Source organism: Podarcis gaigeae (assembly GCF_964106915.1).
Source record: "Podarcis gaigeae genome assembly, chromosome: 9".
Taxonomy (NCBI): domain Eukaryota; kingdom Metazoa; phylum Chordata; class Lepidosauria; order Squamata; family Lacertidae; genus Podarcis; species Podarcis gaigeae.
Window position 1 is genome coordinate 35,870,111 of NC_139685.1, and position 27,771 is coordinate 35,897,881.

General features: G+C 39.2%; 1 protein-coding gene across 2 annotated transcripts in view; it reads left to right on the forward strand.

Moving 5' to 3' along the window:
• SPOCK3 (SPARC (osteonectin), cwcv and kazal like domains proteoglycan 3) overlaps window positions 1-27,771 on the forward strand; it is a 111,854-nt gene that overhangs the window by 65,988 nt on the left and 18,095 nt on the right. For both annotated transcript variants that reach the window (XM_083755869.1, XM_083755870.1), the window contains 2 exons: window positions 1,228-1,354; window positions 9,463-9,577. In XM_083755869.1, the coding sequence (XP_083611995.1) occupies window positions 1,228-1,354; window positions 9,463-9,577 (242 nt within the window). The remainder of the gene's footprint in view (window positions 1-1,227; window positions 1,355-9,462; window positions 9,578-27,771) is intronic.

Sequence of the window (27,771 nt, forward strand, 5' to 3'; positions counted from 1 at the left end):
CAACACCACGTGTCATATCTCCCTCGTGCACTCTTGACTTTGTGTCTTTTTGACTTTGACTTCTTTCATGATCCCCCATCTGCTAAGAACAACTTTCTATTTTATGCTTGATTTATATTGTACAGTTTTATATGTTATGGCTCTGGAAAAATACTTTCTTTTTATCAATGGCTCCATAGAGTCCACTATCTTGAAGTATTATAGAGTGGAATGCAGTTTCCTAATGGTTTAGTCCCATTAATACCAAGTACTATTGGTTTTGTGAGGATGTTATAAATTGCCCACCACTTGCAATTTTGAACTTCTTTATCTCTCAAGGTTGAATGTTCAACTTTCTTCAGGAGCTCTATGGCACCCTATCTAGCTGTCTGTGACACCTCTTTTAACCACCACTCCAAAAAACCCCCCAGAGCATTTAGCATGTCAGGAATGTTTTGCAATTATATTTATGTGTGTGTAAAAATCATATGAATTAGAGGATTCCCTGCCCATTCACTCCCACATGCCTGAAATTCTGAAGAAAAATGGCATAATGAAAATACACGTAGATTTATGAAGCTCCAAATAAAACTAGACCACCCATTTCTAAACATTGTTTGGTGAATCCTCCTAAGTTTCAAAAAGCACTGAGACTTTCCATCCAGGATATCTGTGTATAAATTGTACAGAAGCTCCCTGCTCTCTTTGGCAGTGACCTGTCCAGTCTTAAATAGACAGAATGCAATGGTGGGAAAGTACAGTGGTACCTCGTGTTACGTACCGTCCCCCTTACGAATGCTTCGGGTTACGCGCTCCACTAACCTGGAAATTAGATGCCCCTTGTTGCAAACTTTGTCCTGGTATGTGAGCGGGAGTACAAGAAGTTGTACTCCGGTGGTGTGGCAGCAGCAGGAGGCGCCTCATGTTACAAGCGGTTTCCGGTTACGAACAGACAGAATTAAGTTCGTAACCAGAGGTACCACTGTAGTGCATTAGGACACTGCAACATTTATTCTCTCCATATGTGGGACATATCACTGATACTCTGAGTGCAATTAAATGTCTTACAATTGTCCAGGGAGGCAGTGGGAGAAATTGCACCATCTAATGAGTTTAAATGAGGCCAGTGAAATGTTATTCAGACAGTTTGTATGCTCACACAATTGTCAACTTGAAAAAAAAGGTCTTTTCACAGGTTTTAAAAAACTTTTTATTGCTCACGATGCTACATGCTTTGTTTTCTTTCAGTATGAAGGAGGCTGGCTTAGGCCACAAACAATGGAGAGTTGGTCCCTTGTCATCAAAATGCAAGCAGTGTCCAGTGGTTTATACTAATCCTGTTTGTGGATCAGACGGCCATACTTATTCCTCTCAGGTATGAATAATGGCTGGGGTTTGTCCACCATCATTATATGCTATATAACATTCTACTGTCAAATATTATGCTCTGTATATACAAGCTCTTCTGAATTCTATAAAACACACACAACCCATCCCCATTTCAAAAAATAAATGCCAGGAAATCACAGTATCATTTAATTCAATTAAACAAGTAAAATTGCCATTCAAAATAATGGGTTTTCAATCAAAGAAACCTGTATTAACAATTGGTATGGGAAATTTTTATAATATTATACTGATGATTCAGTACAACAGTGTCACTGGGAAAGATAAAAAATACAAATGGTACAAAATGGTTGGAAATGGTACAAGAAACAAGGTGCATATATGGTAATATGGTGGTCATGTCATTTTGTACCACAGTTTTGTGGTATGATTACATGTCAGACTATATATACTAGGACAGCTTTAGTTCTTTCAATAAATTGGAAGGAAGAAATGAGACAGTGACAACTAAGGAACTAATAATATTTATGTTAATGGTTGCTTGTATGAAAATAACAAAAAAAGCAAATTGCAAAACTTTTGGATTTTAAGATAATCAAAAAATATGCCTAGATGAAAGAAGAAATGTCAAGATTAAGCCTAATAAGATTAAGCAGTTTCTAGCTAGATTAGCAAACATTTCCAATTAGTGGCCCAAACAAGGTTTGTAGGGTTTATTAATGCAACCTTTAACTGCCTTTACCCAAGAAGATGGATGGCTTGCATGGATACAGGAGTCAACACTACAGTCATACCTCGGGTTACAGGTGCTTCAGGTTGCGCGTTTCCGGGTTGCGCACCGTGCCGAACCTGGAAGTACTGGAACGGGCTACTTCCGGCTTTCGGCACTTGCGCATGTGCAGAAGCACTAAATCACGCTTTGTGCATGCGCAGAAGCGCCAAATCGCGACCCGCGCATGCGCACACGTGGTGCTCTGGGTTGCGAACATTGCAGGTTGTGAACGTGCCTCCCGCACGGATCACGTTCACGACCCGAGCATCCACTCTACATGCAAGCATTGGAAAGGGCAGGGCAGGGCAGGACAACATGGTCATATCGCTTCTATGTATGTTCAGTAATATAACTGAAGGGAACATGTGGAAATTATGGTTATTCTGGGAAGACCACAAATCTTATCTGGGAGCTTCTAGTTCATCACCTTGCAAAGACAGCTTGAAAGCAGAAGCAAGGCAGATAACAGCAAATTCTTAACCTAAGCCCCTCATCATTTCCTGCAGTAATTAATTTGCACGTTAAAGTTCACACCCAAGCTTCTGGTTTGTTTGCCTATCCTGGTAGAGACGTATGCCTTCAAATATGCATTTAAACCTCATAATCTTGGTTTATAAACCCAATGTTATTTTGAAGGGTTGTCAATTTTGAAACTGACATTAAGGACATATATTTTTGTTCACCCCAGGCAAACCTTATTTTTTATTATATTGTAAAGCTTCAGTAAGAGTTTGGCATTGTTGTATGATATACTGTAGTTACTCTCCTTCACTTGCTACAGTATGTGTTTATCAGCAACTTCTGCAAATTGTGCAATACTTTGAATACATGTCACTAAACTGTATCGGTCTTGTAAAAATAATTTCTGCAGCACTATAGAGGTTGCTATGGGATTTCCATGTCATGCTTTCAGACTCACTAAATCCATGGCATTTGGTCAGAATACCATAGGATTTATAACAAATGAATTGTAAGAATGATAGTTCCAAAAATCTGAGCAAATAATAGAGATTGTTACCTATGAGGCATTACGATGAAAAAAGCTTTGAATAGCAAATGCTGAAATTAGGATTCTTGGGATATTGTCTATTAACAAACAAATATTTGTCAACACACACATCCTCCATTGCAGATCATGCTCAAATCTTTAAATTATCTAGTATTTGTTCCTAATCCCTCATTCATTCTGCATTCACACTACACAGTATTCTCAGCATCCAACGATAATGTTTTTTGTCTGGAAATTTTTAGGGTAAACTTTCCCTAATTCATGTTTACATGGGCACCTGCAAGAATGTTTCAGGGTGTGGGAAAGGTAGAACAATGAAAGTGCGGAACAAGGTCATTTCTCATCAGAAATGAGAAGAATTGTACCTATACATTTTGTCTTGTATTTGAAAGCCAACAAATGCTAGAAAATAACTCTTTGTAAAAAATGAAAGATGGGAACCTGGGGAATATGGTTCATTGGGAGGGGAGGTAGTAGTCCCCTTTCATATTTGTTTGATTTTCTCTAGTTTTGTTTACTGCATGTATGCTGTTTTAATTTTATACAGTTTATAAACAAATATCTGAACATTTTTTCAGTAGTCCAAATTAGTTTAATGGAAAAACTTGATTAGATTAAAAGAAAAGAAAAGTACATTTGAGTGCAATCCCTTAAATTATCAAGGAACTACACAAACTGATAAGTCTGTGATGATCTCTCAGAGAATTGTGTGCTAGCAATCATGAATGTTTAGGTTCTTTATGCAAGCATCCTCCACAGTGATGGACTATAAGACATCGGGGAAATGATCTCTGATGGTGCTATGGTGCATTCAACTCTGCCACTTTGTATTCACCTGCAATTGCTTCAACTTTGGAGAGAACATGCTACTTCAGTGCACTGAATCCACAATAGGTCAACAATTTTTTATCATTATTCTTTATTAAATTTATATTCCACCCTTTACCCAAATATCATCAGGGTGCTTCTTCACAAGATAAAAATACAGAACATAGAACTATGTTTTTTCAGCATGTATTCAGAAAAGCACCTTTGCCGGAGATACATGAATCATGCATTTATCATCAGGACTCAAGGACAAGAGGAACTTGAGAAGTTCCACCAGGACTTGAACAACCTTCACCCCTCCATCACCACTCCACAAAGCAGGCGAAATATCTTAACTCTATTGTGCAGCTACATCATGGTCTAAAAGCACTACCTACTAACTGCTTCAAAAATCTACATGTTTCAAGCATCTACCCAGAACTCATCAAAAATCCATTCTCTTCAGCCAAGTCCTACAATACAGTTCCATCTTTCTTGGATTTCCAAAGACATACACCACAAGGGGATTTTAAAAAACTACAATACCCACTCGTTGAAATGAAAAAGCAGATCAACAAGGCCAGACTGGTGCCCATGAATAATCAATTAAAGCGCAGAAACAAGACCAAAGGTGACAGAACACCCTTTGTTCCCAGCTAAAGCCATTCCATCATATAGTCAGTGATCTACATCTCTCTCGGAAGCCTAACTCATGAATAGCCGCCTAACTAAAAACAACTACTTACCTGTGACAGCAGGCTACATAACAGCGACACAAAGACCACAGGAAACCCATATGCCAGCTCTGGATCTATACTGCTGTTATAAATGTTAAATGGAGAAAATATAATTTAGTGCAAAGGAAACTGCTGTTTTTTAATTGGTAGCTGCTTGTCTGGTAAGTGGCACAAAGGTGGATGTTGGGAAAACAAGTATCAACAGAACTATGGAAACAGTAAATTTAAGATGTTGTGCTAGAAAAAAAAATACTGCAGATGTGGAAAGCTAGAGATAAATATTTTGAGAATATACATTATGCCTTTATAAACTTTGTCAATGGGGAGACCAGAGCTGGATGTCTGTGGAGACTCCTGGATATCTATGCAGAAATCTATTTCAGAGATTAGACTTGATTAGTTATATTAGTTTGTTTTTGTTTGTTTCTGTAATTTATTTATATTTAAACTGTCAGAAACATTTTTTCAAAGAAGAAAACTGTCTCCATATCTACTCAAACAACACCATTACTGGATCTAATAATGTCATTCAAGGGTTCGTTCATTGTCTATTATGACATATGTTGTCTTCTCCAAACAATGGTATTCTCTATTCAACATAACTCAGTCACGACACAAAGGAATAAATTGTCACACATCTGATGTCAGAGAGGGCAATATTCAGAAATTAGCAGAACATTTAATCTCACCCCCAGTACACTCTGTCACTGATCCTAAGGCGTTTTTACAGTACAATGAAGAGGAGCGTTCAAAGGGAAATTCCCACACGAAACTGTTGAAAAGCCTTTTAACATATGTAGCCTGTACAGGTACTAATTTGCTATTCTATTATCAGGATGTTTCACATTTACATTTTACCATGATTTGTTCTCTGTTTCCATCTGACCCTCATTGCTAACACACACACACACACACACACACACACACACACAGCATCAAGAATAATATTCTACACATCTGATGAAGTGAAGAATTAGAGCACAAAAGCTTATGCCACAATACATTTCTTGATTAGTAAGGTGCCACAAAACGTTGTTCTTTGTGTGCTGTGAACAATAAAATTATGTGCTAGGAAATATTAGAAAAGGGACTGAAATTAATTATGTCAGGATGCAATGTTCATGCCCAAATCTATGCTGAGCTGATAAGGGAGGACCATGGCCTTCATCATCACATTATGGGATTATCAGATGCACCTGGTTACTCACTGTGGGAAGCAGTTTGCTGTGCTAGAGGGATCTCTGATCTGATCCTTTCCACTTCTAATGTTCACACAGGGACCTTGGCAATATGCCACCCAGTGCAAAGCTATGGACGCCCTCCCCCCTGGCCCTCACAGCGGCTTTGGGAAGGAGGCACAGGGCTCTGGGGGCGTCCTATAGCTCTTCTGCCTCTTAACCAAACCCTGTTAAGTACTTGCCCAGCTTTGGGAAGGTAGAAGAAGGACTCTAGGTCCCTGTTAGAGTCCTCACGCCTCCTTCCTGAAACTGGGCAAGCTCTTCCCAGGCTTTGAGAAGGCGCCCTCCTCGGCTCTTTGCCCAGCGCACTGCTCACACTTTCCTAAATCTACATCTGGTTGATGCTTCTTTGTCATGTTGGAACACAGAAGGTATTAAAACTTGAAGTATGTGAATCCCATTACATGTAGGATTTCTGCTTACAATGTGTGAGAATATTGAGGATTATTTAGTAAATAAATACAGATTAGTTCGTGCCTGCAACAACATATGCCAGTCATGCTTTTTTTTAAAAAAAAAATGGGGGCAACCCATCCTTCTGTTTTCAAAATGTACAGAATTAAATTTATTGTCACCATAGTGAATGTGATGACAAAAAAACTAGGGCTTGCCAATCAGAAGGTCAGCGGTTTGAATCCCCATGACAGGGTGAGCTCCCGTTGCTCGGTCCCAGCTCCTGCCAACCGAGCAGTTTGAAAGCTTGTCAAAGTGCAAGTAGATAAATAGGTACTGCTCCGGTGGGAAGGTAAATGGCGTTTCTGTGTGCTGCTCTGGTTCGCTAGAAGCTACTTAGTCATGCTGGCCACATAACCCGGAAGCTGTATGCCAGCTCCCTCAGCCAATAAAGCGAGATAAGAGCCACAACCCCAGAGTCTGCGACTGGACCTAACAGTCAGGGATCCCTTTACCCTTTACCTAACCCAATAGAGGTATTCATTTCTAATCATATCACACACAGGTGTCATATGAATGCTAAAAATGTATGGGAAATGCTGCATCTTCTGCAGGCGATATTAAGCATGAAGCCTTGCTTAACAAATATTCGTAAATCAGAGATAATTGTGAAATTGGTCCAATCAGCAATTCTGCATCATCAACCTGTTTTGTTAGGTAATACATACCCAGTCAGTAATCTATCATGCTTTTGTCACACCCCAAAGTTAGGACTTATGAAACCTAAATGTGTGTGTGTAAGGGAATGAATTACCCATTCTGAAGCCTACATATGTCTCCACTGGTTTCAATGGGAATTCTTCAAATGGCCACTGAAACTTTATAGTTTAGAGAGTTTGAGTCTATGGGTAGTGGTAGATTTTGAGTCTACCTCTACCCATAGCATATTTGTTTTAGTGGCTGTATAATCCATTGGCAAAGGGCTAAACCAAATTTTTGTGCACGTTTGCAATGGCTGCAGTCCTATGCACATTTTCTTGGGAAAAAGTCCAATTGAACTTTTAAGCTTTCTTCCAAGAAGACATGAAAGGTATTTCACTGTAATTGCATCTATACCATTTGTGAGTGGATTAATCATGTCAGTGTTTAATAAAATAACTCTAGAGTGAAATATTGCAGTGTGAAAAGTAAAGGAGTACATACATGACTCTATTTTAGTTTTTAACCCAAGTAAAACAATTTGCTAACCTTTTCTTTTTCAAAGCAGCAAAAAGTAGTGTGTCTTATTATGTGTGTTGTTTTGCATTTTCCTCACAATTAAATACTAATGAGCATGCCCTTTATGTGATATTTTAGTTCACTTATAACTTTATAAATATTTCAACCTTGGATAATTGAGTAAATTGAACTTGATGAATTAGCAATGCAATCAGTGGATGTTGTTTAAGAAAAGAGAATGCATCAAAAAGTCAAATTACAATGCATCTCTTATGGTACCAGAAGACATTTTAAACAAATTATTTATTTAAAAAAACATGTAGAGTGAGGAGGAAGAAAGTAACATAAATTTTATAACTATATTCCATAAGATAAATTCAACAACCTGAATTGACTGCAATATAGATAGCAGATGAAAATAATCTTTTAAAAACCCTTTAAAAATAATAATTAACATTTCCAAGAAGATTTCTCATTCCTCTATTCTCCATGTAGTACTGCATGCTCACTAAAATATTTTCTGGATCATCTCCTGTCAAGGATGATTGGTGGGTGCTAGAAGAGATAAGAGTCCGGGCTTCCAGCCAGTTTTACAGGTTTTATTAGGTCCATTCTCCTATTTACACACAGAGCTCTCAGTGCACGTCCGGCTCTTTCAGTATCAGTTGCAGAGACTGCCTGTTCCTTTCGTTTTCTCCAGCATAACCACTTCCGGAGCCCTCCCCTTTTCCTTCGTCTGTTACGTGAAGAGCTAAGCCCCGGAAATTGCCCCCTCCTCACTGATTCATTGCTTCCTGACAACCCTTCATCATCCTCCCCCTCTGATGAGGTGCAACTACTTACTCGGAGGCTTATCTCTGTATTTCCCCATCCTTTCCCCCTTCTCTGCCCCCAGTTCCCTGACATCTCCCAACCATTTAAAGCAGATTTGGGGGAATATATAGGGGATTGCAAAGGGAAGGAGGAGAAGCCTTGGTGCACAAATCTGTTCTGCTCACAAACATTCACAATTAGATATTATCCAATATACTTAACATATACAATATGCTTTTAACTGTTAACATTAGCCTGGAAATGAAAGAGTTCTCAAATGCATCACAGTTTAGAACACGCTAATGCCGAATGACAGGATAAGAATGCTTTCTGACCACCTTGCTTCCTCAACTTTCCCTTTCTTGTAGCTAAGAAAGTAAGCTGTGAACTAACAGTTTCAGATTTAATTCTTAGCTCTGCCATGAACCTATTCAGTGACCTTAGGCAAACTACACCTTCTGAGCCCCAAACCCCATCTGCAGTATAGGCTATTGCTGATTTGCCTTACAGGGTTATTGTAGGAATAACTGAGATTATGCATGTGTGGCACTTGTGGGTGCTGGAAAGAGCTATTTAAATGCATACTATGGGGTCATAGTAGAAAACAATCAAGTCAGCTGAAGAGTGGCAAGAAATATGCCAAAGCAAATACAAACAGGGTTCATACGCACGGTCCAGTGTGGTATCAGCCATTCTTTGTTTTGTAAAAAAATTAGTTACTAAGGCTACAGAGTCCTCTTTAGTCAAAGGCACATATTTTTTAGCACCGAAATGGGGAATCTGTGGTCTTCCAGATATTGCTAGACTCCCAAATCTCATCAGCCTCAGTCAACGTTGCCCAATAGGGATGATGAGAGTTGAGGTTCAGCAACATAGAGGGTCACAGGTTCTGCACACCTGCTTTTGTAAAGATGTCCTATTTTTCTACATCATGGCTTTTAATGAATTACAGCACTTATCAACGCTATCCATTCAGAGTGTGATCCTACAACATTTTAGGATGGGTGGCTTTTGTAGTCCTTTGTAATCACAAATAGAAAGTGACAAAACGGGTAACCCTAATCTCTTTCAAAATACTTAATGGACTAGAATTTACAAAAAATGTAAATGATGCTTATACTGAAGATTGTCATTCTCTCTCTATTGCAGTGCAAACTAGAATATCAAGCCTGCGTCTTAGGAAAACAGATCTCAGTGAAATGCGAAGGACATTGCCCTTGCCCTTCAGATAAATCCACAAGTGAAGGCAGAAATAATAGAAGGGGTAAGTACTGGCACTTATATTAGGTCTGTCAATGATGATTTCTTCACTTATACCAATGCATGTGGAAAAGCATTGTGACTCTTTGTTTTAAGGTAGTTTACAAAAAATACATGATAGTACACTTCTGTTTCTTTAATGATTTTGCATACCTTTCTGCTAACACTGGGTTTGACATAAAACTGGACATGTTTATAAAGACCAAACCCTGATCACTCCAGGGGTTTTGTATTCAGATTTGATATAGGAGATCTGTGATTGAGGCTTCTGTTGATGTTTGTTCTACTAATTAGTCATACTATGAGGATTGGTGAAATAGTGATCTGGGAGACATTACTTGTAGACTATTCTCTGCACAATTACTTACATGAACTGTAGAGCTGAGCTTCATTGTCAACTGGCTCTAAAATAGAGCTTTTAAAAGAATTTCAGCACACTTTGATATTCCTTCAGATGTCAAGGAAATAAACAACTATCTGACTTTTAGAAGACATCTGAAGACAGCCCTATTTACGGAAGTTTTTAATATTTGATGTTTTAATGTTTGATGTTTTTAATATTCTGTTGGGAGCTGCCCAGAGATTATTATTATTCCTTTAAAAATTGCAATTGAAACAAAAGATTTCTATTCTGCGCTTAGTGACTGGGTTTGGACATTTCACTTATCTATCAGCCTCCATGCTAATCACTGATACAGTATGAATTCTTCTTCTTCTTCTTCTTCTTCTTCTGCTTCTGCTTCTGCTTCTGCTTCTGCTTCTGCTTCTGCTTCTGCTTCTTCTTCCTGCACCAAAGCCATTTTGGAGGGTACAGTTTAACAATCTTTTGTAGTAACTCAATTTGTGCTTGTATATTCAGGCTATCCCAGCAAGGGTTCAGGGCATGCAATAGATAACTAGCTGCACTCTATATACAGTTGTACCATGGAAGTTAAACAGAATCCATTCTGGAAGTTTGTTTGACTTCCAAAACATTTGGAAACCAAAGTGTGGCTTCTGATTGGCTGTAGGAAGCTCATTTAGGAGCTGAAATGTACAAGTTCCAAGGTGTTCTGAAACCAAGGTACAACTGTACCACCATTTTGGGTTTTGCTCTAATTTGTAGATCATTCCATGTACATCCTGAAAGTGTGAATATTCCAGAACATAGAATTCTTGCTAGGAAAGTATGGGTAGCATTGAAGGCTAGAAAGTTGGGGATATGCAGTGATGAGTATAGGGACTGATGCCATCTGTTCTGTAAGTGCCTATTTCTATGTGGCAGAGTAGGCTGTACTTCCTCACTGGAAAGGGAACATTTTTATTATACTCAAAATGACTAGAAGAAATAATTGTTGGCTTTCAAGCTCAGACAAAATTTGTCGACCTCTGGCTGAAACCTAAGTTGAGTAGGTCAGCAGTGCAGTCTGAAAAATACAAACCAATATGCATGCTGGAGCTTGTAACGTCAGTCCCCCAGTTTGTAGTTTAATTTTATTATCCAAAGTGGTATCTTAATCACCATCTTAACCATTTATGTGTACGACACTGACTGTATTCATTGAAGATTTTACTTCCTATTTTGTCTAATTTATGTTGTTAACACTCATATTTATGCAGATATATTTGTTCCTTAAATTGCATGGAAATTCCTTCTTTTATATATACAATGTAAAAGAAACATACCTGGGCTATTGTGTAATAGTTAAGTCTGTGACACACAAACACACCCCTCTGATCCAGCTTACCCAGGCATTGCCTGACCCGGATCCAACCCTGGATCAAATCTGGGATAGGGCCAATGTTTCATTAAGAGTTTTTAGAACCTGGCAGGCACCATCACCTTCAGCTTGTGCATGTTTAGTGTACTGAAATTCTCTCTATCTTCTCGGCTTTGGTTTATTGAAGTGGGGTGGGGGTGGAGAATGCATGCTCCTTATTGGTTGAAAAGACGTTTTGCTGTATAGCTGGTAGTCACTGTTTTTTTCCTAATATCCTAATATTTTCCTAATTTCCTAAGTACAGAAATTGTAATGTTGCTTTATAAGGAGCGAGGGAGCAATTATATTTATGTGTGCAATTCCATTTAAGTTGTGGTTTTCTAGATTGACAGTTCCTTTTTAAAACAAAAACTTTTTAAATGAAGCATTCTGCTACTATATACCTAAAACAGAAAACCAATGTTCAAGCAAAGGCAGAATTTCTGTTCATTGATTACAGTATTTGTTGCTCACTTCACAGTAGTTTTTAAACAGTTTTGCAAAGGGATCGGAACTGTAAGATGTATGTTTAGCAATGTGTTTGCTTTGCTAAGATGTTATATCCTTTTTCTAAACTGCTGCTTTTTCTAGTTTCTTTCTTTTTCAGAATATCTGAGAGAAAAAGAAACGTGAAGGATGATGCAAACCTTGTCTCTGCTGGCTGTTCAGCTTTGCTCAATAAATGTGACAGCTCTAATTATAGTAGAATTACTTCTGAAAATGTGTCCAACCTGTTCCACAGCCTTATGCCACATTAACCTTTACAATTAACTGCAGTCTTCTTGTCATTTGTAAAGAAATGGTTAGAGATAAATAGCTGATAATTTGCTCAAAAGAAAGAGAATTAAAAAAAAACTTTATCCTGAAATGAGCTGCATTCCTCCCTGTTTATTTTCTCACAAATAAACAGTCTTGTCAGGGCAGCTACCGTATTCTTCGCTCTATAAGACGCACCCGACCATAAGACACACCTAGTTTTAGAGGAGGAGAACAAGAGAGAGAAAATTCTCTCCCTCTCTGCACGGCGCCTCTCCAGCAAAGCGGGAGGAGAAATGGAAGGGGCTCCGTTTCTCCTCCCACTTCGCTGAAGGAGCTCTGTGCAGCTCTCCCTCTCTGTGCAGCACCCCTTCAGTGAAGCAGGAGGAGAAACGGGGCCCCTTCTATTTCTCCTCCCGCTTCGCTGAAGGGACGCTGCGCAGAGAGGGAAAGCTGCGCAGCGCCTCTCCAGCTAAGCGAAGTCAGAACAGCAAGAGGGATGGCTGCGCAGCAAAGCAGTGATACCTCTTCTGTTCTGGCTTCTGGGATAGCCGTGCCAACCCTCTTCAGGGCAGGGGGAGCGTTCCTCCCTTTGCCCTGAAAAGGCTTCACGTGGCTATCCCTGAAGCCAGGAGAGCAAGAGGGATCACTGCGCACTGGTCCCTTTTGCTCTCCTGGCTTCAGCAATAGCTGCGCATTCGCTCCATAAGATGCACACACATCTCCCCTTACTTTTTAGGATGGGAAAAGTGCCTCTTATAGAGCGAAAAATACGGTATATGGTTATATGAACTTAAAACATTTGATGTTGGCTCTTACATATTTAGAATATAATTACATGGATAGGGACTTCTAAGCCTGTTGTCATGTACTGTGGGACAGAGGCTTCCCATATTTTGGGGCTAAACCCTTTAAAAGGTGCAGCTCAGAAGCTGAATCCTAGGGATGATAAATATGTAGAAACAGGTTTCCAGCTCTACCCTAGCAGGGCAATCTTAAGAAACTAATAAACCATCCAACCAGAAACCTAGATTGCACCCCATGTTGACAGGAGGAGTTAAAAAACACATACACCTAAAAGTCTAAAATACAGTTCCAAATAGTACAGAACTAGCTAGAGGAAAAGTCAGTTTAAAATCTAAACGTGTTGCTTAGCTTTCAGCAGAAGTTCAGTGTAGGAATCAGTTTCAGATTATGGACCAATTGGCAGGTGAAAATGATAGAATACATACAACTGGCAAAAATGACAGGGAAGGTCAGAGGATATTTGATGCAGAAGGTGAATAAAGAATGGACAATATTTTAAAAGTATTTGAAAAATCATTGTGATAACAAAAATCTCCTGGCAGATCTTGAATGATTTTTGTAAAATACTGGTGATAGAACATCTTGAAAAGAATTGGGAAAGCAATAATAATAATAGGGCACGGTGGGTAAGATAACGAAATAAGAAATAGTACAATGAGAGTAATCGGAAGTCTATTTTATTTATTCCATCTTTTCTCTTTTACTCTGTGCTTTTCTTCTTCTTTTTTCTTCTTTTTCTGTAAGGTATGTGTATGTGTACCGTATTTTTCGCTCTATAGGACACACTTTTTCCCCTCCAAAAATGAAGGGGAAATCTGGGTGTGTCCTATGGGGCGAATGCAGGCTTTCGCTGAAGGAACACATACGCAGCCTAGGCAGCCCTGCGGATAGCAGCCTGCCGCCCTGAAGCAGAGCGCCCCGCGTGCCAGACAGACATCGGCCAGCCCCACAAGCTCGGGGGACAGCAGGGAGGCACAGCGCCGCCATCCCACTGTTCCTTGACCTGGTTCGGTTTCCCCGACCTGGTTTTTGGGAGGGTAATAAAGGGAATTTTTTTCCCTTTATTTCCCCCCCCCCCAAAAAAACTAGGTGTGTCCTATGGGACAGAGCGTCCTATGGGACGAAAAATACGGTATATAGTTTGTATATATTGTATTATTGTATATGGTTGTGTAGGATGATGCTGATTGTTCAATAAAGTTCTTTTTTAAAAAAAAGATTATAGACTGATGTGTCAGTCCAAGTTTCAAAGGTGAATTTCTGGTTCGATCAAACCAGTAAACAACAACAACAAGAACAACAACAAAACTAGGTCAGTGTGAAACTTCCACAGAGAGAGCCAGACCTTTGCAATCCCAGTGCACCTATCGGCATCATTTATGTGGTGTTAATACTATATAGACAAATGAATTCTGACATTTAATTCAAATTGGGCCCTTACAAGGCTCATTGTAAACTATTAGTTCAGGAATGTTGCAATGTGTAGCAGATTTGAAATTATGATTATCATCTATCTACTACACAATGCAGCTGTGAAGCATACCTTTTCTTTAGCATCCAACAAGGGTGAGGAACCCTTCTTCCCTTTCTGGGGTTGCATTCCCACAGCATTAATCCCACTCTCTCCCCCCCCCCCTGCACTTTTTGCTCCATGTCACCACATGAAATTAAGCAGAGCGCTGCAGGTTCCCCCCACGCCTTGCCTACAAACTTTTGTTCAATCTCAGTTTATGTTGATCAAGTTCAGTTGTGTCCCATTGTATTGTCTTCTTGCATTGGTGAGAATAAATGTTTTACATTTAATTATGTTTTATTGTTATTAGTAATTATTATTAATACTAGCAGAATATAAAATACATATAATATTAACCATAGATATTGTGTTTGTGTCAATTTTTGGTACATAAAGTAATTTGTATTCCGTAATACAATTCATTACATTTTCCTGTTTTCAAGTAGTCTGCAGCTTTTTATTTTTATATTGTACTTAATTTTTAATATTGGGGACAAAAGGTGTTTGGCACTGTGACTTTGTACTGATGCAAACTGCACATGAGCTTTTGTTCAGGACTGGTGGCTTCTAATGTATTCATTCCATTACTCTATTTTTAAATTATAGCTTTTCACAGCATCCCACTTCTATGTTTTATGATCTTGATAATCAGATTCTGGACTATAGTAGTAATTAACAATTTCTTATTTCTTAGTAGCTTAACTACCTTGTATCTCATTTTCTGCATGATAATTCTGTAATGGAGAGTGCTATTGTTTTAATTAGCACTTTTATTGGCTTTGTGATTCTTACATCAAACATATAATTTTATTAAGATACTGGGACAATAATTTTAGCAATACCTATTTTTAAAATTTAAATCATTATTGTTTTAAATAGTAGAAATGTAATATGATATATAAAATTAAATTGATTATGCAATAATAGTTTTATTATTACAGTACATCTGTATACAAATGTTGTTTCCCATTCATGCCCAAGATTGCTATACATTGAAAGCTGTAATGGCGTCATGTTTTGTTTTTTCTTATTCCGTATGATCCATGAATTTTTATGATCCTCTTATGAGAGCCAGTGTAGTATAGTGGTTAAGAGCAATAGACTCGTAATCTGGGGAACCGGGTTTGCGTCTCCGCTCCTCCACATGCAGCTGCTGGGTGACCTTGGGCTAGTCACACGTCTTTGAAGTCTCTCAGCCCCACTCACCTCACAGAGTGTTTGTTCTGGGGGAGGAAGGGAAAGGAGAATGTTAGCCGCTTTGAGACTCCCTAGGGTAGTGATAAAGCGGGATATCAAATCCAAACTCTTCTTCTTCTCTTTTAAAACTATCTTGTTTGTGTCCACCACCACATGCTGTGGTCGTGATCCCATTGTTTTACTATGTCCTATGTGAAGAAGTATTTTCTTTTGTATGTATGTCCTGAGTTTTTCAGCATTTTGCTTACGTAGATGACCCTGAGTTCTAAGATTATGAGAAAGGAACAACAACAAAAGTCTATTCATTTTTTCTATAAATAACCACACATAATTATATAAACCTCTGTCATGGTACCTTCTTGCATGTCTTTTTTTCTCTCTAAACTCAAATGCCCCAAACAATGTAGCCTTTGCTCACAGAGAAATTGTTCCAACCTTTCTGGTCCCATGATACACTTAGCTAGGTCTGTAAATTTTTTTGAGGTGCAGGATTTCATATAACTGGAATCTTAAATAAATTATAGAATATTAAAACTGTTTGCTTTAACTGCAAATGGTGTAATTGGTTTTATTGTGTTTATTATTGTTGGTTCCATATATTGACTGATGCATACTGATGAAAGATCTTGAAGTGGTTTGAAAGCTCTGTAAATGGTAACTTGAGTTAAAATATTTGTTAAACCACACTTCTTTAAAATATGCCAGACAGTGTAGAAAAGTTGGAATAAAAACTAATTTGTTGCAACATATAAATACAACATAAAGCCAACAAATAAACATAACAAGATACCAAACAAAGACAAATTAAAACCCAAGCAACTAAAGAGCAAACTGAAACAAAGCAAAATAATCTAAAATGATAACATTCCTGGGCAAATATGAAAAACTTCACTGATCCCTAAAAGCTTGCAATGTCTGAATACTTCATCAGTATTTCAAAGTCAAGGCCACTGCAGAAAAGGCTTTCTTCCCAGTAGAAACATGTATATTTACAAAACATAGCACATGTCTGCAGGGTGTCTGCAGAAGAACTGAAGACATGAACAGCCTGGTGTAATATGCTCCATAAAATATTCAGATCGCAAGACTTTTTGGATTTTTAAATCCAGTTTAAAGTTCAAATTAGGTTTGGAAGTGAATAGACAACCCGTGTAGATCTTTTGAAATATATGTGATATGAACAACTTTGGATGTGCCCATCAAAATTCTAGCAGCTAATTTCTGTACTAATTTGAGGTTACAGGTCATTTTTTGAAGTCCAGACCAGTTGTAACTCAACTGGAAGATGTAGTCAAACTAAAAAGCTACCAGTACAGGGATCACCATACCTAAGCCATCACTACCAAGGTATCACCACAGCTGGCAACCCATTTGAAGCTGGTAAAGGGCACTTGAAGCCACTGACACCTCCTGGACCTCATGTGCCAGTGCAGTATCAAGAGGAACTCCCAAAAGACATATCCATAAAATCCTACCCAAAGCAGCAGAAACACTATTTCCTGAACCCAGGAGCCGCCTACCCCCTGCTCATCTTGTCAGAATCAGCAGTGATGGGGTCAGCTGCTTTAAATAGATGTCAGTGTAGGTCTGTGGAGATTAAATAGATATGGTTCTGTGGTTTTGGATTTCAGTGTTAAATTTTATGGCAAACCACTGCTATATTTCACTGTCAATGTCTCAGATCCTATATACTTGTAGCAAGCTCTTTCTCCAAACATAGATCATTATGTAGCCAAAATGACAGCAGTCATACACAGTCTTGAGGAAACCCTAAGATTTGCAGAAGTATACAAAATTGTTCTTGAATGGAGGCAGGCAAGCTGGATATGGGCTGAGCATGCTCAGAGGGCATGAAATACTGACTGACTGCTGTAGAGGGAGGGAGGGAGGGAGGGAGAAAGGAATTGCATATCCTGGTTACAGGTATGGCTGCCTGGCTGAATATCTGAAATCCCAAACTGGAGGAGGGAGGAAAATGGATTGGAGTATCCTGGATTAAGGGCATGGCTGGCTGGCTGGCTGGAAATACTGAGCAGGAGTTCTGTCCTATAAGACTCTTCAGAGCTAGAACCTAATAGTTCAGTTAATCCTTATTTTTCAAAATTGTTTTGCTAGTAATGTCAGGTTTAACTTGGATACTAAGCCAAGGCTACAGCCATAAAACCAAATAACAACTTTTTCCAAAATAGTTTGTTCTTCTCTGAGATTACGCTAGAGACTTTTTATACTTTTGCCTTTGTAGCAGGATTAGCCCTTATCTGGATTTAGGGGCAGATGAAAGCTTTTAAGCAGGTTTATGTGCCTGTTATGTTTGTCAGGAAATTTCATTATTTTCACCTATCTTATCCGTTGGAGTTGTTGATCATTCCTAGTAGTTATCCTTATAGAATTCAGGAGGAATGTATTTAAAGGATATCCCAGAGGTCACAATTCATTCTGTTTTGCTCAGTCACTTTATTCCTAAAAGCAGCCTTTCTTCAAATAAAAATGGGGAAACTGCATGCACCTCTTAACAAAGCCCAGGCTGAATTTACAAAGCTTGGAAACAAAAAAGGAAATAGAATAATTTTTCTGTATTCTTTTCTTTTGAAGCAGTTAAAACACTGGAAACATACAACATGAGAAAGCTTCAAAAGAGCAGTGCAGAGGACAGATTTTTCAATAACATTTCTGCCTTTGAAAAGTTTTCTACTGAACAGCAGATATAGTTGTCTGAATCCATACGCTTGTTTGGCTCCTTCTCATTTACAAACTATCTCACAACCCAAGTAGCCTTTGCTCTGAAGGAGCGGAGACAACAACACAACTTTTATTTTAATACAAGTAATCCTGTACATTGATAGAATTAATTCAATGATACAGTTTAGGTTGCTAAGCATCCGGGGATGGGGAGAATGTAATAAGCAACCAGTACTTAGACTGGTTAGACTGGCACTTAAATATACTGGATGATCTTACTCACCACATAGTATTCTGGAAGACTGTCATTGCTGTGACATTTGTGCTATTCCCTGGCTAACCTAAAGGCAATGCATGGTGTAAATGCCTCTTGCCATCGCCCTATCATCTCTTACAGCATGAGTCCACTGTACTATGGCTGCCACAAGTTAAAAAGAATAATGTGTATCAGGATAATCACTAGGATGAAAGGCAAATGGGCTACTGAGAATACAATATTCTTTGCTGGCTGATATATATTTTCCAAGTAAACTCAGAAATACATTTTTTGAGGATTGGAAGTTTGTCATGAGAGGCTATCTGGTGGATGAGAATTTGCCTCAGAGCTAAAGATTACACATGAATACACAGCCAGCTGGTGATGAACCTACCTGTTCACTACCAAAGTCATGTCAGGGTTCACTGAACATTTTGTCAAACATAAGACAGTGTTTATAACACTAAATGTTCTATAAACTGGCCAGAGAGACAAATACTTAAAAATACTGGGTGAGAATTCAGATGTTAAACAGCTTCCTGGTTATATCAGGTTATGTTTCACTTTAAATATGTTCTCTGGGTGATAGCCACTGTTTTGCAGTGGAATTCACTGGTGAGATGGAATGTCCCCTGAATCTCCCCTGGAAGAGCACCCATTCACATGGAGCAGACTTTTATTAGGCAAGGGAAGTCCTGATTCACAGAAGTCTGTTCCGATGACACAGTTGGATATTGACCTTTGTCCAATAAGGCATGTTTTCTCAAACCAGGAACAAGTGACGTGCCCTCATGCTCCATTCTTCCCTTGCACACCTGACTTTTCACTACCTGGTTTGGAGGGAGCCTTAAAACATAAGTTCCCCTTGTTCATAATGAGAAACTGCTATTAAATAAAGGAGAATTGTCTTCACAGCAGTACATATTGTGCTTATGGAAAAACTCATCACCTGTATGCGTTGAGGGAAGAAGCGGAAGCTGAAGACTAAGCAAACGTTTGGTGGACTTTTATATCCCAATAATGGTCCCCATCTCAAAATAATCCCAGCAAAGTACCAATTTATTTGGAAGTACCTTTTAAGTGGTATTCTTTTTTGTTTCTTTGTTTCAACTGCAGCTTACCTTGCTAGCTTAGTTTTCCTCCCCATATTGCCAGTACTAACAAACCAGGAGCGTTGGCCAGGGGGAGGGAGGAGGACTTTCAATCTTAATAAGTCATCTTTTTCTTTTTTTTAAAGTAACCATAGGATGGTGCATGGGTTTTGTGTTTCATTGTGCTTCCTGTGTAACTGTACAAGCAGTGTATGATTACTAAGATGTCCATGGCAGTTAGTGGTACAGTCGAACTCATAGACAAGGTGTATGAGACTCTTTTAGTTCCTTATTCACTACCTACATGTTTGCTTGCCTCTGTGCTTGCCTCTGTTGTCTATGCATTCTTATCATTGGAGTCAAATTTAAAGTACTGTTTTTCCATTTCTGACACTAAATCCCTTTAACTTGTCAAGGGGTCAAGACATGACAAAATTATGCACTGGTGTTGATGCAACATTGCTATAGTAGTGGGTTTGCTTTTTAGAGATTTTCTACATACTATTTTCATAAAGGAGATGAAAGTTGTATTCAATTGGCATTGTGCCACAGTACATCAAAAATGTATGGAGTTATTTGCATGATAGCTGCTGCATTACTTACAAGCTAGCATAACAGGCAACAAGAAATGATTTTTATCATATTAGAATGCAAAACACTACATTATGAAAAAAATTGAGGATATCTTTAGCAGCATTATCAAAATACACTTGGATATTACAGAAAAAAGTTGAAACATGTATTTCTTCAGGCATCAGCTCCTGACAGATTATTTTCAGACTTTTCCTGACAAAGTGCTGATGTCATCATTGACAGTTTAATCAGTCTCAGTTTCATGAATCTTGTAAGTAGTACAGAGTAGTGATGCAGTTATTAGAGGAAATAGATGTTGCTAGTCTAAGATGCAATGGGAAAAGAGGCTCACGGTTGATGACATTTGACAGTTCCTTTCAGCTAAAGGCAATGGAGCTGATAATCAACACATCCAGTTAGTTCAAATATCTTTCATACTTTATGAATAACAAGCAAATTTATGGCTGAATAGATTACTGCCTAGCAGCTCATTGTCCATGTGTGTGTGTTTTCCATGGAAAAATTATTCGTCAATGTGACACTAAAACGGCTTGATATAAAAACGTTTTAACAGGGAAGCCAATAATTTGTTTTCAAATATGTAAGCAGTATAATGGTTTGACTGTCAATCTTATGATTATTAATAGCTGCATTCCGAATACAGTTTTGGATGAAACTATAATGAACAATTCTTGAGGAAACATTAATGGCACGGTCTATGCAATGGTTGCTGGTATTAATGCCATTAGAAAATGGAGCATAGTGTTACCATCCATTACCAATCCCTGAGTATTGATAAGTTTTAGGGATCCCACATCTACCTTAGGTTTCTTTCTGTGGAAGATATAAAACCTTACATCACATAAATTCTCTGTATACAATCTAAGCATGAGATGGATGTTCACAACACTCCCAAGAGCTTCTGCTTCACATTTAGGCTTCTAGGGGACCCACAATGCTTTAGCACTGGATTTATCACAGAAAATAAGCCAGGTCTCTTATTTCTTGCTGACTCAGTTTCAGGACTGCCAGTCTTTTGTTCTCTTCCATACACAGACATATTGATGGCAACATCTTTATCTAAGGAATGGGGGAAAGAAAGGCATGCCCCCTTCCAGAAGAATCACAATTTGTTTAGTTTCTGTGGCAGGACATTGGCACCAGCTTACATAACAAAGTACAGTGGTACCTCAGGTTAAATACTTAATTCATTCCAGAGGTCCGTACTTAACCTGAAACTGTTCTTAACCTGAATCACCACTTTAGCTAATGGGGCCTCCTGCTGCTGCCGCACCACCGGAGCATGATTTCTGTTCTCATCCTGAAGCAAAGTTCTTAACCTGAAGCACTATTTCTGGGTTAGCAAATTCTGTAATCTGAAGCGTATGTAATCTGAAGCGTATGTAACCCGAGGTACCACTGAGGATACTTAACAGACCTGGCCAGCGCGACAATTCAGCAGTCTCCCTGTTCTGCAAAAAAGTCACACAAATATAGAATATCTTTCCCAAGAGCACATTTAGTCCAGTTCAACACACACACACACACACACACACACCCCATTACAATAGCATGAGGTGGTTGACTTTTACTACAGTGGTACCTCTGATTGCGAACGGGATCCGTTCCAGAGCCCTGTTCGCAACCTGAAAAGAACGCAACCTGTGTCTGCGCATACACGGGTCGCAATTTGCCACTTCTGTGTATACGCATGATGTCATTTTGTGTGTCTGCGCATGCGCGAGTGGCGAAACCCTTTAGTAACCCTTTCTGGTACTTTCGGGTCGCCGCAGGATGCAACCTGAAGCAAATGTAACAAGAAGTATGACTGTACTTCAGACAGTTGTTGTGGCTTGGCTCCCTTTCTTCCTTTGTGAGCCAGATTTGAAAGCCTGACAAATCCCATAATGCTTTGTGATGTGTTTGGAATAAGTACTATAAATCCCATAATGCAGTGCAGCTTAGGAAAACATGGACCTGCTGAATTCTGATATCCAGACATTCTAGAGAAACTGATGCTTATGAATGAGTAGGTCTTGAAGCAGTAGTACTCCAGTGTGAGGACATAGTCTTAAATCCGAGTTTAAATAAGCTTCCGTCTTATTTAAACCTAAGCATAAATCCCCTTAATACCAGTGAGACCTGAGTAAATGTGTGTAGAATCAGGCTGTATGGTGGAGACAAAGCTGCAAGTCATTGATCCTCAGCAGCAGATATGGCATTTGCGTAAAACCCAGGCAAAAGGCAATACTTGAGGTTAAGGAATTTGGCTTCATAAAGGGGTGTGCGCGCACAAATGGGGTCAGTTACCTGGGGTTGCCTTTTTTGTCTTAAGTATGTGTTTTGTCACAGAGAGATATGTTAAAAGCAGCAAGTAGTGGAGCATTGGGGAAAATGAAATTAGCTTATAAAATGCATCATTTGCTGAAGAGACTATCTGTTACTACGAGAGGAATTACCAAAATGTGTAGCTTTATTTTGCAGACTAGATTTATCTTGCAGACTAAGAGTCTGATCCTAGCCTCCTTGATGAGGATATCACTTTAGTATCAGTTTGGTTTGCTGGGTGAAGTGATGTGCTTAAGATGGCAAGATGAGGAAGGGATAAATGAGGAAAGGGATTGATGTCTGAATGCCTTTTAAAGTGTTGGCAGTGTGTACACAACATTTGGGGTCCACACCTATCAGAACTTTGCATTGCAGCCCAGGCTGATTCTTTCCCTCAGGATCTCTCTATATTATTCAGCCACTTTTTATGAACTGCAAGCACTTTTGCATAATTGCTCACCCACTTGGCACACATTACAGCACTGTGTGACAGAGTGGAATCATACAAAGCAGACCTAACTTACTGTCAAATGTGGGTTGAAGTTCTAGAAATAGATTTCACACAAACTCAAGCCAGTGTATGACAGAAGCAAGTAAAGCAGGGAACTATCCTTGGTGAAGGAGTGGCTCATTTCTTCCCTAGTTCATCAGTTCCTCATGTTGTAAATCTTGACAATCTTCTTTGGCCTTGATGACTGAATGAGGGCTGCCTTGACAATTGTATGGAGACAATAAGATTAGATCTCTCGTGAATATATAATTTAATTGAAATCATTTTAAATTTTATGATACATTAATCATGGACGGAATGCCTCTATGCAACATTAATTTCAAGCAGTAGGAATAAGCAGCTGTAGTTCCCTGATATATCAGCAGTATTTATATTAATTATCTCATAACATGGAATAACTGGAGTATAAAACCCATTTGCTTAGTTAAGCAGCGAAGAAATCAAACTGCATTTATTTGTAAATTTTAAGGTGCATTCCTAAAATCAGACTTTTTTAAAGGTTGGCAGATGGCTAGAAAATGCATACTGTTTATAAAAATGTAGTATTAGATGTACTTCTGTTGACAAAAGTTTTATCTCTTAATAAAAGATCAGGCCACAAATGAAATTAAGGAATTGATCGCCTTATTTTAGACTTAACCTCCCACCCAAAATTGTTCTAATAAAATATAGCTGCCATGTGCTGATCAAGTTCATTGTATGAAAACATTCTGCTCCATAGTAGAGAGGGACAGAACTTTATCTGAAAATAATCAGATAAAGTGGGGCACCTGAAAGAAGGGAAAGAGAATATTCTTGGAAACAATGTTTATGGGGAGTTGAATGCCATCCAAGTTAGTTTCAGACAGACCAATGACCATCCCACTTATTTTCAATTGGATGTAATAGTTTTCTGGCATAATTATCCCACTTCATTTTTCCTATCACTCTGAAACTGTTGGGTTGCATGTACCTGGCCTTCAGGGGCAGAGACAGGATGTGGTGAGGTCTGTTCTATAGTTCTATCCCAATACTTACTGCGGGGGGGGGGGGGGGCTACTAAAGCTGCCACCTGCTGTTTCTGCTGTCAGTGATTCCTCTGTTCTCCCCCCACCAACTTTAGGGAGCAACCAAATCAATGAAATACCCTAACTCTCTTCAGGTATTCTCTAACTGTATACTAAACACAGGGGGAGTGGGGGGGGAATGAATGGATTCCTATGCCCCGCAAATAACCCAGAGATGCATTTTAAATAAAAGGACACATTCCACTCATGTAAAAACATGCTGATTCCCGGACCGTCCGCGGGCCAAATTTAGAAGGCGATTGGGCCAGATCCGGCCTTCGGGCCTTAGTTTGCCTACCCATGTTTTAGACTTTAACCCAGCTCCATTGTCATCTGAACTAGCCAGATGTTTAACTGATAATCAATCACAGCCAGTCCATCATTTGAAAAATAAGGCTTTAGGACTTTTTTGCTCCAAAATGGCAACTAGACATTCTGTTTTGGCGACTGTAACTTTGGTTTAAGGAGCCATTTCGTGCCTAGCTTATGTAGCTGAGTTTCTGACATTGCTTAAAAGCCACCTCATTCCCCTTTTCTCCTCCTTCTTATGGCCCTGTTTAGAATTATTTCAAAGAACAGGGGAGTGGGTGGATAGTTAGGAATCTGAGGGTAACAAGAAGGTTGAGAAGAGATACTAGTCATTGGCCATAATGAAAAGACGAATCGAGCAGAGTGTACTGTTTAACACTAGAGAGATGTTACTGACTAGTATAGGAACAGAAACAGGGGATGAAAGACAAACTGTAAACTCACAGGACTAGCCTGGGGTTTATCATCTGCACAAAGTAATATGGGGAGCAACTGGCAGTTGAATTATTGGGGTCAAATCCTAAAAAAGCACACAAAAAACTCCAAGAAGCTCAACAACTGTGGTCGGCCCTCATACACGTTCACTTCATCAAATCTGGTCCTCTTTGAAAAAAGTTTGGGCATCCCTGGAGGTGGCTTCAGATCTGGAAAACAGTAAGTTATGCTAAAGGAATAATTTAAAAGCAATTGGCTACTATACTGATTAAAGATGAACGCAAAAGAGTTTTGAAATTGTGAAATTAAAATTAATTAGTAATGAAGGATTATTGCATTTGTATGTTATAAGGTATACATTTCAGTTTGCATTCTACACAGTAGACAATACATAAATAGGTTATGTGTTCAGTGGTTCAAGTTCTGAAATCATTCAGAGGTTCTTTGTTAATTTGTTCTTGCCTTTTCTGTGGATCACAGTCACCAAGACCCCATTTTCAGCTTAAAAATGATTTGTTAGTCTTCCAACTTAAATGTCATTTACTGGAGAAAATTTTGTAACGTTATCCCTTTTGCCATTTGCTATTGTCTTTCAGAAATGGTGCAGTGTAGAGCACAAATACAATTACCACTTAATTAGGAGCAGGTTTGCCCAGATTCTGGCTCAGACAACCCCTTTTTGTGTGTTTTAGATGCATATTTTAGCATAAAATCTTAATACATTTTTCATTCCTGCTCTTTTGATTCAATTGTATCAAAGGATACAATTAGCTTCTGCACTGAAAATTAAAGCGGTGAAGGAAAATATGCTGATTAGCATTTCCAGAAACTCTACTTCCAATCAGTAAATTATATTCAAATGCCAACTCCACAAATTGTAGCATTTACTTTATGTGAAAACAAATTCCGCACTTGGTTCCTCTTTGCATTTATATATTATGAAAGTTATTTATGAAACATGTATGAAGGGGACTTTAAATTCATTCATTTATCCATAGTTAAATATGCTGATTTTTGTAAACCCAGTCAGCTTCTAGCACTTTAAGAAGATAGAACAAAATAACCTTTGAGCTAGAGACTTCATTTATCCATACTAATTCTTTTAATGGCTGCTAGAATTGATTGTAAGAGCAAGAGCGCCTGTAGTAGTATTAGACAAAGGGAAAAGCACTTCTTGGCAGGTTCCTGAGTGGATTCATCTGATTTAATATGCATTTTTTTGATTACTGTCTAACCTTCCACAACCTTTACTGTCTGTCTTTTGTCATTAAAGATTCATCTGCCAACCTATTGGGTGAAATAATAGTCTGAATTACCTCATCTTGACCTATTTTAAATCAATGCAGGCCAATATGTCGTGTATAATAGTAGCAGCACGTCTTCATGGGGGGGGGGGGGGAGATTTCATTTTAGAGAGCTAGATAAATGGTACAAGTTATGCCCAAAATTTAGTTAGCTGGTTAGATTAAATCCTTGGTAACACTGCAACCTTGATCTGGCGTTCTGGCAGCAGTACAGCCCAAGAGCTTAATTGAACTGCTATCATGGGGGTTAGCAATCTGCATTGGTGTACTTACGCCACGGGGAGCAGATTGTAATCTCTTATGTGCAATGCTGTAGCTCCCTTTGAGTGCCAGGACTCCAAACATTCATACCTTCTATTCTCGAGCTGTACCAGTTGCATAGGCTGCTGCCCAGCCACCAATCTGTAGCCTACTGCTCTGGACATTTCAACCCAGTTTCTCACAGTTCACTTTGAACCCAAGGCTTAGCTGCTCTTCCAGCCAAACTGGCACCCCAAACAAGCAAATGGGGTGCCATTTCTCTTGTTAGGGCCTGGATTGGCTGCGCACTCAATGAGCTCTTGATGGGTTAGAGTTTCTTGAAGGAAATGCAGCAGGCCTGTATATGATCCCAACAACTCAAGCCAAACTAAACCGCTGTCCTTGGTAGCTGGGATCTGCTACAAGGCATAGATGAGAGTGACTGGTTTGGGTGCAGCTAGCAGAAAGTGCACAAAGTTGCAGGCATCAATTAACTTGCCAACTCATGTAGAAAAGGGGTCATGTGGAAAAGCTGAAAACCATTGTAATATACACACTGTTGTTGATCACCTCTCAAATATTGTCAACTATCAAATGTGTTCAGATACTAGACTTCAGATAATGAATGTATTTATTTGTTCATTAGACTTGACTTCCTTTTATCATGGTCCTTAAGGTAGTATGCACAGAGTTCCCACATGAATTCCTATCAAGGCACTAACCAGAGCCAGAGATGTGTGAAACCCTTCCAAGAAAGTTTGAAGTAAATTATTTTTAATTACAAGCCAGTTTATTCCAGTAGACTGAAGGTTCCAATAGATTTTGAGTAGAAATTTGTCCCATTTCTTCACATTATTTCTAAAGCACACAGATAGGTAAAAAGGTAAAGGTACCCCTGCCCGTACGGGCCAGTCTTGACAGACTCTGGGGTTGTGCGCCCATCTCACTCAAGAGGCCAGGGGCCAGCGCTGTCCGGAGACACTTCCGGGTCACGTGGCCAGCGTGACATCGCTGCTCTGGCGAGCCAGAGCCGCACACGGAAACGCCGTTTACCTTCCCGCTGATAAGCGGTCCCTATTTATCTACTTGCACCCGGAGGTGCTTTTGAACTGCTAGGTTGGCAGGCGCTGGGACCGAGCAGCGGGAGCGCACCCCGACGCAGGGATTCGAACCGCCGACCTTTCGATCGGCAAGTCCTAGGCGCTGAGGCTTTAACCCACAGCGCCACCTGCGTCCCTAGTGCACAGATACACATCCAGAAAAATGCCCCACGTGCTTACTGGAGAATAATAATAATAATAATAATTTATTATTTGTACCCCGCCCATCTGGCTGGGTTTCCCCAGCCACTCTGGGCGGCTTCCAACAGAGATGAAAAATACACTAAAATGTCACATATTAAAAACTTCCCTGA